This window comes from Amphimedon queenslandica, unplaced genomic scaffold, assembly GCF_000090795.2.
Source record: "Amphimedon queenslandica unplaced genomic scaffold, v1.1 AMPQUscaffold_13281, whole genome shotgun sequence".
In the NCBI taxonomy this organism is placed as follows: Eukaryota; Metazoa; Porifera; class Demospongiae; order Haplosclerida; family Niphatidae; genus Amphimedon; species Amphimedon queenslandica.
Genome location: NW_003546483.1, coordinates 82,831 through 95,463, shown reverse-complemented (window position 1 = coordinate 95,463; position 12,633 = coordinate 82,831). Strand labels below are relative to the sequence as shown.

The window sequence follows — 12,633 nt, the reverse complement described above, 5'->3', positions numbered from 1 at the left end:
ACGTGGTTTCACGTGGGTGAATAAACAGGTGCACGTGATACCATCTCAATGTTTCCAGGTGACTGTTGAGGAGGTTTTAGCGAGATCTCAAGCTATGATTGTGTACTGATCTTGCTGCTATTATAATGTAAGGATGGCTATTACCCCTGCAGGTATGAAGGAAGACATTTTTACTGATATTATTATTCTTATTAATTAATTAATATGGGCAGGTCCATATCATTATAAGTTGAACTATTAAGAACTAATAACAAATAATTTATGTGTCAGTTCATCTATTATTAGATGCATCGTCTATGGAAATGATGAAAGGACCTCATAGCTCAACGCTGAGTTCTCCAGAGGTACCAGGCAGTTCCTTGCAAGTTGTAGGCAGTGCTAAGAATGAAGGCTGCACTGCACTCGAACTGTTGAGTATTGAACAAGATCTTGATCATATCGTAACGTTTTCAGCTGGTATCGATGGCATGTTGGGTGGAGGAGTACCGGTCGGTAAAATTACAGAGTTTTGTGGTTCTCCGGGTATCGGGAAAACCCAATTGAGGTGGGTTTTAAGAATTTTTTATGGCTTAGAAAAAGTTGACGTGTAGATCTATGTACTAAATTTCTATTATAACATACATTTATCCTCAATACTCTGGTATATATTGGTTGAGTTACCAATTTTTGTATTCTTTCTTTCTATATATTGGTTTAAAATTTTTCATTTTTTGAGTTACGATTCTTAGTATTCTTTCTTTCTCTCTCTCTAGTATTCAGTTAGCTATAGATGCTACGCTGCCTGAACCATTTGGTGGCTGTGGAGGGCATTCTGTTTACATTGACACTGAAGGAAGTTTTGTCATTGATAGAGTTGTACAGATAGCCACTGCTACCGTGAGACACGTCCATTCTGTAGCAAAGAGCAGTGCTGACCCAGGTAAGGAAAAAACACAGTCGATAATCTTTGTAATGTAAGTACAGGGTATTTTGTCAAAAATGTCTTAGAGGGAATTCTCCATTTTTATCATATTTTCTGATACGTATACATGTTCTTATGTTGCATCTCAAGTTTGAACTCGCTCTGATCGAAATTGGATTTTTTATGAATTTTTAAAGTTGCTCCAAAATCAGGCCAAAGACCCTGTACTATAGTACAGGGTCTTCGGCCAAATTTTGTCAAAAATAGCAACGAGAGAATTTGTCATTTTTATCATATTTTCTGATACATATACATGTACTTATGTTGTGTGTCAAGTTTGAACTCGCTCCGATTGAAATTGGATTTTTTATGAATTTATAAAGTTGGTCTGAAATTGGGCCAAAATCTCTGTACTATAGTACAGGGTCTTCAGCCAAATTTTATCAAAAATGAAAAGAATAGAATTCTTCATTTTTATAATTTTTTTCTGACACATATACATGTTCTTATATTGTGCAAAAAATTTGAACTGATTCCGATCAAGACTAGATTTTTTATGAATTTTTAAAGTTGCTCAAAATTTGATCAAAGTGACAAAGAGATCCATATACTTTGGGTTGTATTTTTTATTATTAATTTATTGTAGAGTTATTGGCTGTAGCTGATGGTTACACTTTAGAGGTAGTGTTGGGTAATATTCATTACTATCGATGTCACAATCACATTCAACTCATTGCTCTCTCTAACATTCTACATCAGACCATCTCTAACATTAATAGCAAGGCTAGTTGAAGCAATTAATCATTATGCTACATATATATCAGACATGTTTAAAGAAATTTAAAGTTAAATTGTACATGCATGATATTGTAATCAATGTAGCTATATTACTAGCTCTAGATGTATATTTGTCTTATTACACAGACAAGAGCTCACAGGTATGATACAAGACACTGCCCGAAATCAATGAATTGAGCCTCATTACAGTATTGATACAGTATTGATACAGTATTGATACAGTCTGACAGGTGTCATTGCTGAATCATGCCTGTTGCTCTGGCTGAACCAGTATGAATTCCAGCATGATTGTATCAAGGCTAATAGATTTAGCTATGCTCATTGCCATATTAGCTGCCCAACATCCATGATTCAGGATGCATTAGGCCGGATCAGGACTGACATCACTCATGAATCAATCACAAACTCTTGTTGGCTGTGTAGGTAGACTTTGGTTTTGTTGGTTATTGTATGAGACATTGTAATACTATAATCACTATCATAGCTATTATATGATCTCTGTGTCTGTGATCACTCTCACTCTGTTTTTCCTATCCCACACGAACTATAATCCCTTTACTCTCAGACCAATGAACAAGAGTATATTACTGATCACTCACTGCTACTATAGACCATCTGTGTTATATGCACTCTTGACCAAATATGGTATCTTTTACTACACCACAAATATTGAATTATACAAATACCAAGATGGCATTGTTGTGTGTACTTATAGACATCACTTGTCTCGTGCCTAATAAAGGTAATCTTGGATTCCAGTATTTTCATATGAATTCCAAGAATGGATATCAAAGATTTGATATCTATTCTGGGTTTACCATTGTTCCTAAATACTATAAACTGTGCTGTTATGTTTTGGCCAGTTTTAGCTTGTACTGGAATGTCAAAGGAGGTACTCTGTTACCTTATCCCTGTAAAAATACTCTCATTATTGACAAGAATTAACAATTCATACTTTTAAAAATTAATCTAAATACCAAAATGGCTGCGTTATTTTTAATTACTTGAAAAATGCTTAAATTTTTTGCCAAAATAAAGTTTTCAATTGCATGGTTATTATTAATTTTTGATATGAGGATGACTTTTTGTCTACCCTTTCATTCCAAACCTGGTACTATTAATCACTGTCTTGCATTCTTTTCTTTTTGATGTGCGTTGTCACTGGAAGGTGCCAAATACTACATCAGACATTAGATCATTTTGGCTAGACTCGATATAAACTATTAAAGATTCTAATTCACTCAGTTTCAAAGTGATTATTGGATGCGTCCACATTTCTTATTTAATAGATCCGATGCCTTGTATGTCTTCAGTTGTCAATCACTGCTAATTGATTTTAATTTTATTTTAATTGCTCTCACAAATATCAGTTATTCCTTAGGTATGCCTGATAGTTGTTGACAGCATTGCTAGCCCGTTTAGAAGCAGTTTCAAGGATATGGGGCTACGCCACAGACTGCTCTCTGGATTAGCTCAGACTTTTCTCAAGCTAGCTACACAGTTCAGTCTGGCCGTAAGCCGAATGGACGCTCTCAGCATATTTCACCCTCTTACGCTCTTTTAGGTTGTGTTCACGAACCAGATGACCACCAAAACTCAAAGCAATGGACAATCACAGCTTGTACCAGCACTTGGTATGGGATATTGTGCTGTTTCCTTTACATGCATTAGTTGTAAAATTTTTAAAATGCACCCAATCCCACAACACAATTCACTGTAATAATTATTTTGATGTTGCGTAGCGAAGTTAGTTTGATTTGCTTGCATGAGGTTTTATTGTGACATTATGTACTATTGGTGATTTATAGGTGAGAGTTGGGGGCATGTGTGTACTATTCGTGTTATTCTTTACTGGGAGGGTAAGGAAAGACAAGCACATCTTTATAAGTCTCCATCACACCCAGAGAGTGTTGTGTCTTATCAAATAACAGTAAGCAGCTGCCACTGTGTTTGCTTGGTTGCAGGTTTAAAAAATAATTTTTACTGTTTTTTTATATAGAAAGATGGAGTGAGAGATGTAACTGATGATGATCATGCTGGACTTGATTCTGTTGCCAAAGTTGATTGGGAAGAGATCGTATTGCAAGAAGACGAATCACTCGACAAGATCTCAGCAGTAGAAGGAAGGCCTCCATCTAAAAGACACTGTCCTTTAGAATGCTGACCTATGTGTTGTCATACACAAACATGTACATACATGTTATTATATAATATGTGTTTCTTTTTAATGTTGATCATATGTGAACATTTTTGTTAATGAATAAATTTGTAGTAGGCGGTCCCTTTGATGTGGCTCATGCATGAATAAAAGCCGGTCCGACTCCATATTGGGGGCATATACCAGTACACATCCAGGGAGAGAGAGAAGCTTTTGAGCAAAGAGAACGCGAAACATCTCTCAAGATGGCCACAGACTTGAGCGAATTAGACGAAGCGACCCTCAAGAGTATGGTAAGGAAGCTATAATGAACTAATTGTAAAAGCGATTCGTATATAATTGTTTCAGCATTGCTTTTGATTACATTATAGTCAGTGTTTGTGTATGATAGCCTCTCCTTTTGTTTATTCACAACTCTAGCTCGAGGATGCCAGCGACTACGAGTCCCGTTCAAAGATCAGGGCAGCCATTAGAGAGCTAAAGAAGAAATCAGGACAGCCAATAAGCAGGAGAGCAGCCAGCAGCAGTCAGTACCGCAGGCCGGGCTTTCAAGCACCACGGACCGTTACCATACCTAATTCTGTCACTGGGAACGTTTACCCGAGTGTTGTGAAAGACGGCCAACCGTTGAAAAGTGTGGACAAGAATACGCCTACAATCGGGTATTTAGGATCACAGGGAAGTAACAAAACCCGAAAAGGAAGCACTGATACTTCTTCGCCGAGCCACGCATCCACTAGCAGCAACATTGTTCCCCAGGGGGGCGGGGGGTCGGAGGATCACTGGTGGAGGAAGTCACGCAGTTCCAGTCAATCGACCGGGACACCAGGTCAAACCCCGGAACCAAAGGTAGGGCATTACCTCCCAATTAATGAGTTAACTGTTGGCATAGATGTACTGTGTTAGTACCATTTAGCACTTTTACCATATGCACCGTGTGTCTTTTAACTATAAATGGCTGTTACATGTAGCCTTGTTTGTTCTCTGGAGTACAACCTCCCTATTACATGGTCTGTGAAAACATACTCCCCCAGCAAGAGACATGGTAAACATGATGTTTGAGATGCCTTGTAGGTACTGTTGTTGTATTGCCAAATGTTAACTCATTATGGCCTTTATTTTGATTGTATCATATTCATTGTTTTCTCTGCTTCTGTTTTTATAGAGTCTTGATGAAAGACGCCCTTCAACAAATGATGCTATTTCAGGTAAAAAATATATCTAAAATCCTCTCTCTTTTGGGCCTGCAACATTCCTCCATTCCTTCTTTATGTTATTATTATTATTTTTGTAATCCTTTACTCTTCTTTCTTCATGCTCTCTTAAGCACCTGTTATCAATGCAATTATCACTACTGACGCTCTGCTGCTTGAACTTTAGCATTGTTTATTCTATCGTACTGTGTATTTTATCAAATGGTTAATGATCCAGATATGTATGTACATTGTACGCTAAATTCTTGTCATTACTTGTATTTGTGTGTCAATACCTCTGCACTGTCTCCCTGTTATGTATTGTCGTATATATATATCAGCCACTTATATCATACTGTGTGTTAAGTGATATGGGAATTGAGCTCATATTTAATAGCGCCTGTAATGATAATAATAACTTAGGGAATTCAAATTGTATTATTTTGAATACACGTATATCCATGTCACTGTTAAAACTTAAAAGTGTGCTAAATTGGAGTTAGCATAATTACATTGAGGAAGCATGGGGGCCGTATTTAGAATACTACTGCTACTATTGCTACTTATACAAGTATAATTTATCGGCTTTATACAGTCACTGGACAAGTGTTAATTTGGTTGTTGCTAACCAAGCTAAATGCATGTATGATTAAGCATGTCATTATGGTTTGATTCAGACCAGTTATCATTCCAGCATGCTTTAAGGGGACCCATTATCTCTTAGACTGTCTTGTTAGCCTTTTATAATGTGTGGTCAGGTCAGGTTAGACCACACAACCTTATGGGATATACCACTGTAGTGTATCAATATGATATGAATAATGTTTATTTTCATTATAGAAACTAATGATCGTAATCATCTTTCTCCTGATCCTCCAAAAGAGCCCACGCCTTCTCCAGAACCCCCTAAAGAGCCCACGCCTTCTCCAGAACCCCCTAAAGAGCCCACGCCTTCTCCAGAACCTCCTAAGGAGCCCACGCCTTCTCCAGAACCCCCTAAAGAACCCACACCTTCTCCGGAACCCATAAAAGAGCCAACTCCTTCCCCAGAACCCCCTAAAGAACCTACACCTTCCCCAGAACCCCCTAAAGAGCCCACACCTTCTCCAGAACCCCCTAAAGAGCCCACACCTTCTCCAGAACCCCTAAAAGAACCAACTCCATCACCAGAACCTGCAGATCAAAGAGATGTAAGCTTATTATTTAACTAACTAATAATAGCATTTTTAGGCATTTGCTATACATTTTGCATTGAGTTTTAGGGAATATTGTTGTATTGGCAAGAGATTTTCCTAATTATATTATTCTAGGCTGATAATGCTGAGTACGATTACGATGATGACGATGATGAAGAATTGAGACAGCTAGAAGAGAGATACCCTGAACCAACCGAAAGCAAGTCGAGCGAAAATGTCAAAGACGTCCTTGCCGTGGCCGAGCCTGGACTCGAAGAAGATAAAGACTTCCGTAAGAAACTCCGAAAAAGCGAAGCTGCTAAGATTGATACTAAAGCCGCCTTTCCTTCAGCAAAGAAGAAAGCGGAGCAGGTTGACTTTCGTAATGTCCTTAGGAAAAGCGATGGACCTGGCAAGAAGGACTTCAAATCCGGCTCTAAAGCTCAAATTGATTTCAGAACAAATCTCCGATCAAAAGTAAGAGCTTAAAGTATGGATGTGTATTATCAAGAGTTGATGACTTACTTTTGATTATAGTCACATGTACAGTGCTGCATTTGCTATTAACAGTCATAGTCCTTGTACTGTTACAGTGTTATTCTTTTTTTAGGATTCTGAGGGTCGCTCTCCTGTCAGTTCTCCCGTCCATTCCTCTAGTTCTACGACTGATGAACCAACCATCAATAAAAGCTCTGTTGTTGCCAAGTCGTCAGTTTCCAGTGACGACGGTAAACAAGACAACAATAAAAGCTCTCTTGTTGCTAAGTCATCAGTTTCCAGTGACGATGGTAAACAAGACAACCCTCCACCTGAGGATAGCTACGAGGCACGAAGAGAGGCAAGGAGAAGGGAGAGAGAGCTGAAGAAGAAAGAGGAACCTGCTCAGACTAGCACGTCTTCTACTGTGTCTTCAAGTAATGATACTACAGCATCATCAACTGCCGAGGATTCTTATGAAGCTAGACGTGAAGCTAGACGAAAGGCTAGGGAAGAAAGGCTGAAAAACAGTGAGTTAATTATATCATGCACTTATTCCATACCCTTACTTATATTATTAAATGGTATAAGGGATACTAGTGTTTATAAGTGATACTATGCTTACTAATGGTCTTATTTTTTGATTGAATGTTCAGTGGCAGATTCTGAGCCAAAGATGTCCTACAGGGAGAGGAAGGAGAAAGAAGAAGCCAAGAGGAGACAAGAGAGGAGTGCCAATAAGCAGAAATGGGCTGAAATGGATCAAGCCAATGGAGGAAAGTATGTCATTATTAATCTCATTTATTAGTAGCATGCATGTACATTATTATTATTATTGTTATTATTGTTGTTGTTGTTATTGTTATTATTTATTGTTGTTGTTGTTTTTTATTAGTTCTGAGCGTAGTTTCACTAGGCAGAAGAGCAGTAGTGGACAACAGCAGCTCCTTGCATGGTGCCAACACAAAACCCGCTATTATGAGGTAATCACTGTTAGGAGTTTTCATGACTCAGTCTTAATGTGTAAAAGTATCTTTTGATTTGGAGTTTTTTTAAAATGGTTGTAACTCAAAAAATTGAAGTCGGAATTGGCTCAAATTTTCTACGTAGCATAAGTACATCAATATGTATCAGAAAATGTAATAAAAATTGGGTGTCATTTCGGAGCCATTTTTTGGAAAAAACCATGGGCTATAGTACAGGGTATTTTTCTGAAATTTGGAGTTTTTAAAAAATGGTCATAACTCGAAAAATTAAAGTTGGAATTCGCTCAAACTTTCTACGTAGCATAAGTACATCAATATGTATCAGAAAATGTAATAAAAATTGGGGGTGATTTTGGAGTCATTTTTTGGAAAAAACCATGGGCTATAGTACAGGGTATTTTTCTGAAATTGGGAGTTTTTAAAAAATGGCCATAACTTTGAAAATTGAAGTCGGAATTGGCTCAAACTTTCTAGATAGCATAAGGATGTTAATATGTATTTTAAAATGTAATAAAAATTGGGGGTGATTTTGGAGCCATTTTTTGGAAAAAACCATGGGCTATAGTAAAGGTTTTTTTCAAAAATTGGCTCCTTTAAAAATGTTTAAATGGTGATTTGATATGCATTAGAATTTTGTTCTAATTTTGCTTATTTATTATTTTCTTAATTCTCAGAATGTTGACGTCAAAGATTTCAGTAACAGCTGGAGAGACGGTCTTGCACTCTGTGCCATTCTTCACAACTTTGTTCCCGAGCTCATACCCTACGATGATCTCTCGCCTTCTAACGCTAGAGAGAACTATACCGTTGCCCTCAAAGCTGCCGAGTGAGTTTTGTTGTACAGATCCTGTGTATAAGCATAGAATAATTATTTTAAAAATAGTACAAGGCTAGAGAATGTACAGCCTGATTATGTTTTTGATGGCTTTAGTTTAACGATAATAATAATACCTTGTGTGTGTGCGTGCATGTGTGTGTGTGTTATTATTATTAGAACTGTTGACATATATACATTGTAATAAGTTATCAGAAGTTTGCAAAGAATTTTAATCTGATTTTATACAAGAGTAACATTAAAGCATGCCACGGCTTGTTTTTAGATTTTTGAGTGTCATAGTAACTTGATACTTGCTATGCGTATTTATTGCATTATTTTGGAACTGAAGCTTGTAAATGCACCACTTGTAGTCTTGTTTTGTCTGTTCCTGCCACACTGTATGATAGGACTATTATTGAGTTAGAATGTTTGGCTAATTATCGTTATTAATCTAATTTCATAAACTCATTGTTTACTGGCAAACTGCCAGATATATCATAACTGCTTATGCCATAAATGGAGCTACATGTACGTGTATAAAAACATCATGTAGTGTTACATTTAAAATTAAAAATTGAGCTACATGTATATTGATTTTTCAATTTCAGGGATGCTGGCTTGGAGCGTTTTTTTGATGTTGATGATATTATTGCAGCTGGCTCCCCTGACCCCAAGAGTATGATGACATTCCTAGCTACCATCTACTCTTATTTTAAATGAAGGGCACAAGTTCAGTATTAATATTCTCTATCCTCTCATCATTCTACATCGAACTTGTTAATTTGTGGTGACTCAAGTTTTACGTTATTATTATTATTATTGCTATTATTACTATTATTATTATTATTATTATTATTATTATTATTATTATTATATAGTGACAGATCAAATTCCTTTCTTTTCATTTAATGGCATGTTGTGTTGTTGTTGACCTTTACTTATTATTATTAATATTTTTTTGTGCTTACTAGCAAGTAATTCAAATATCTGTAGATGTCCCTTTAGTAGCTCACACTATTTAGTGAGGTATATGGTAACTCTATAGAAGTTTACGATAATAAAAGTGATAACTTGTTTCCCTTAAGCAATGATTATCAATTTTCATTTTCACTTCGCTTGCAATAACCTATAACTGACAACAAGAAGCTGCTAAAGGTAGAGTTAATCAGTAAAAAATAAAAATACAATTTGCTCTACTTAGCTACCAATGATGGCCAATAATGCTCCTCTCCTAAGGACATTATCAAGTACCAGCCACAGGATACATTGTCCTTCCTTTTATCGCTTCCAGTTAATACACTCCAAAGGAGCCCTCCTGGTGCTATTCTGGGATCTGTGCATTGGGATTGCTGTGAACGTTTTTGGATATCTTCCAGTTGATCAAGTATACTTGTGGATCACTGCAGGTCTTGCTGTTCTTCTCTTTGGGTTCATTGGAGATGCTTTTATTAGCAGGTATAAACTAATCATTGCTGGGGCTTACATTTCTTTTGCTGTTGTTACTTTGCTAACTGTTTTAGCACTGTTGGATCTAAGATCGAACTTTGTTGTCATATTTAATCAAGTTCTGTGCTACCTGTTATCTTTTACTTTGGCTGGTGTTAGAGTCAATCTGTTACCATTTAATATTGATCAGCTTTTTGAGTCATCTGGCGAAGAATTAAGTGCCGTCATTCACTGGCATAACGTTGGGCCACTGATAGTTTCATTATGCACTGAGCTTGGTCACATACCTAACTATCAACTGTATTTGTATTTTCTCTGTTGCATCTGTGTTGCTGTAGTACTAATCACGCACAACCTTTGTGGTATGTTCCTACTCCTCAAACCTCCGAATACAATTGCGCTCTCTAATCCATTGACATCAATCATTAGGGTCTTATGTTATGCTAGAAAGCATAAATATCCTGCAAGTCGTAGGGCATTCATTTATTGGGAGGAAGAGGCTCCTTCAAGACTGGATCTGGGTAAAGAGAGATATGGTGGACCATTCTCAGAAGAAAAGGTTGAGGATGTGAAGACTGTACTGAAAATAATACCACTCCTACTATCATGTGCCATCCCTTTATCATATGATGATTCTATTACTGGTCCTGGTAAGAAAAACTATGGCTGTGAGAATGGCACAGTTGCAAGCATCAGTCTTCTCTCGATTTATCTTATCATGATCCTTCTTCATCAGTTTCTTGTTTACCCATTCTTCCACAGGTATATCCCCAGTATGCTCAAGAGGATTGGGATTGGCCTAATGTTTGCAGTTGCTCTTAATGCTGCATACTCCGTTCTGTCATTGAAAGGTGTTTATACTTCTGGTAACCAATTCAACTGTCTTTATTCTCTTGGTGTAGCAAATGAAACAGACCCAGGAATGAATTGGAATGTATTTTTTGCACTACCCAAAGCAGTTGCAAGGTATGCTTTTCAAATAGCAGTTTTTGAATTCACTCTTGCTCAGTCACCTGTTTTAATGAGAGGGACTATCGTCGGACTGTGGTTTTTCATTTGGATTTCAAGACAGGCATTCGGTTTTGTACTATTACTCCCATTTCGTTATTATATGGCATCGACATCTTCTCCTATTAGTCGAGGTTTTTATTACTTTTTAGTAAGAGCCATTTTGTGCTTTATCTCATTCATCATTTTTGCTCGTCTTTCTATGAAGTACAAGCTTCGTAGAAGAGAGCAGCAACTGCAATTTCATCATAGAAATAATTTGAACTTGAATGATTCAATAAGTGTTTCATAGGTAGATCTAAAAGATAGTAATAATTGACTAATTGTTGTTTTTAAAAAATTTTTTGAAGTATAGAGACACTATTTGCATAATGCATGTGATTCCACTCACATGTCTAATTAAAATGGGTGGGGCTAATTTTGCAAACTAAAAATGGCTACCTCTTTCGTGGAAGAAAAAAGTGAGGAAGATGACAAGCAAGACGACAGTGTGGCCCCAGATGCAAATACATCCACTTCTGATGACCATATTGATGAGGAGGCAACCAGAACTGCTTCTGACGGCGACATTTTCATAAATAATCTATCTGAAATAGTCCCTCATGACAAGATAGTGGCCATTAGACAAGAACAAGCCAAAATGCTCCAAGTATTGGAGATAACAAACTGGAAACTTTCATCATTAAATGATGTCTCTGAAGAAACATTCCAAAAATCTGTTGCTGACTTCAGACAGAAGACCAAGATGCTGGGCGATTTGAAGAAACAGTTGGACTCCATTTTTCGAAGAATTAGACATCTCAAAGCTCAAGCTGCTGCTAATTATCCTGAAGCTTATGCAGCAGCGAAAGCAAAATATGATAACGAAATAGATGAATTGTCATAAACATTATTATATAATAATAGTTATTATTATAATTATTTTAAACAATTTTATATCATAACTAGCACCTCTTTTGCTGTGAATTTACATTACCTGCCAAGCATGGTTTTATGCAAGTTTGACCAGCCAAAAGTATTACTTTTGCCACAGGACTATAGATTATTGGTTAACTCATTAGCCATGACTCAAAAGCACATTTTACAATAAAAATTAGGTACATTATGTCAACAGAGATAAATGAAGTAGCATAAATGAGTATAAAATGAGTACAATGTAGTATGTCATTATAAATGATCAATAAAGCAGTTAACAAGACCCATTGTGTCCTGATCTTAAACTCTTTGGTCTAAAACATAATAAATATACATTTACTCGGCTCACAACTGACTAGCTTTAAGCTTTACCTGTACAAGAAGAGAAGAATGGCAAGGATGAAAGCTAGTAGCATTAGTAAGAGGAGCTTCGTGTATTCATCCAAAAATGGAGGCTGGGGCAATGCTGGATCTATAGAACAATAATTATTGATAATGTACACATTAACATGTCAGTTCAATCATGGATACTATCCTATCCATAGTTCAATGGCTTACATCCATCAAGGCAACCAGTGTCCGTACAAAGATTCTGAGACATTTTTATCTAAAGAAATGAGTAAAGTGAAGGCTCGGGTAATTACTGTATAACTCACTGCCTCCATCAACCTCCTCATAGCACAAATACAGGCACAAACACATTCCTCACCATCCATTTTAGTTTTAGTTTACAGTATAATAGGCGTGGTCAACATCATG

The 12,633-nt window shown here is 36.8% G+C and overlaps 5 protein-coding genes across 5 annotated transcripts; 4 read left to right on the top strand and 1 right to left on the bottom strand.

Annotated features, from left to right (window-relative positions):
- The first annotated feature begins 27 nt into the window (after positions 1-27).
- Positions 28-3,944, top strand: LOC100631623 (DNA repair protein RAD51 homolog 3-like). Its single transcript, XM_019999277.1, has 8 exons — positions 28-152; positions 286-544; positions 753-919; positions 1,548-1,684; positions 3,081-3,212; positions 3,264-3,333; positions 3,508-3,629; positions 3,699-3,944. The coding sequence occupies exons 1-8, from the start codon at positions 134-136 to the stop codon at positions 3,861-3,863; spliced, it is 1,071 nt and encodes a 356-aa protein (XP_019854836.1). The 5' UTR covers positions 28-133; the 3' UTR covers positions 3,864-3,944.
- A 65-nt stretch (positions 3,945-4,009) lies between these two features.
- Positions 4,010-9,589, top strand: LOC100631496 (cell surface glycoprotein 1-like). The gene is made up of 10 exons (XM_003388197.3): positions 4,010-4,150; positions 4,278-4,706; positions 5,023-5,065; positions 5,891-6,240; positions 6,361-6,702; positions 6,836-7,232; positions 7,359-7,482; positions 7,598-7,685; positions 8,363-8,514; positions 9,114-9,589. Exons 1-10 carry the CDS (start codon positions 4,103-4,105, stop codon positions 9,223-9,225), a joined length of 2,085 nt encoding a protein of 694 aa, XP_003388245.1. The 5' UTR covers positions 4,010-4,102; the 3' UTR covers positions 9,226-9,589.
- A 126-nt stretch (positions 9,590-9,715) lies between these two features.
- LOC105313557 (solute carrier family 15 member 4-like) lies at positions 9,716-11,268 on the top strand. The gene has a single exon (XM_011407085.2). It carries the CDS (start codon positions 9,716-9,718, stop codon positions 11,249-11,251), a length of 1,536 nt encoding a protein of 511 aa, XP_011405387.1. The 3' UTR covers positions 11,252-11,268.
- Positions 11,269-11,355: 87 nt separating this feature from the next.
- LOC105313556 (kxDL motif-containing protein 1-like) lies at positions 11,356-11,929 on the top strand. The gene has a single exon (XM_011407084.2). The coding sequence runs from the start codon at positions 11,393-11,395 to the stop codon at positions 11,843-11,845; it is 453 nt and encodes a 150-aa protein (XP_011405386.1). The 5' UTR covers positions 11,356-11,392; the 3' UTR covers positions 11,846-11,929.
- A 75-nt stretch (positions 11,930-12,004) lies between these two features.
- Positions 12,005-12,633, bottom strand: LOC105313551 (small integral membrane protein 14-like). The gene is made up of 4 exons (XM_011407072.2): positions 12,531-12,633; positions 12,433-12,481; positions 12,247-12,346; positions 12,005-12,188 (listed from the first exon to the last, which is right to left on the bottom strand). Exons 1-4 carry the CDS (start codon positions 12,588-12,590, stop codon positions 12,149-12,151), a joined length of 249 nt encoding a protein of 82 aa, XP_011405374.1. The 5' UTR covers positions 12,591-12,633; the 3' UTR covers positions 12,005-12,148.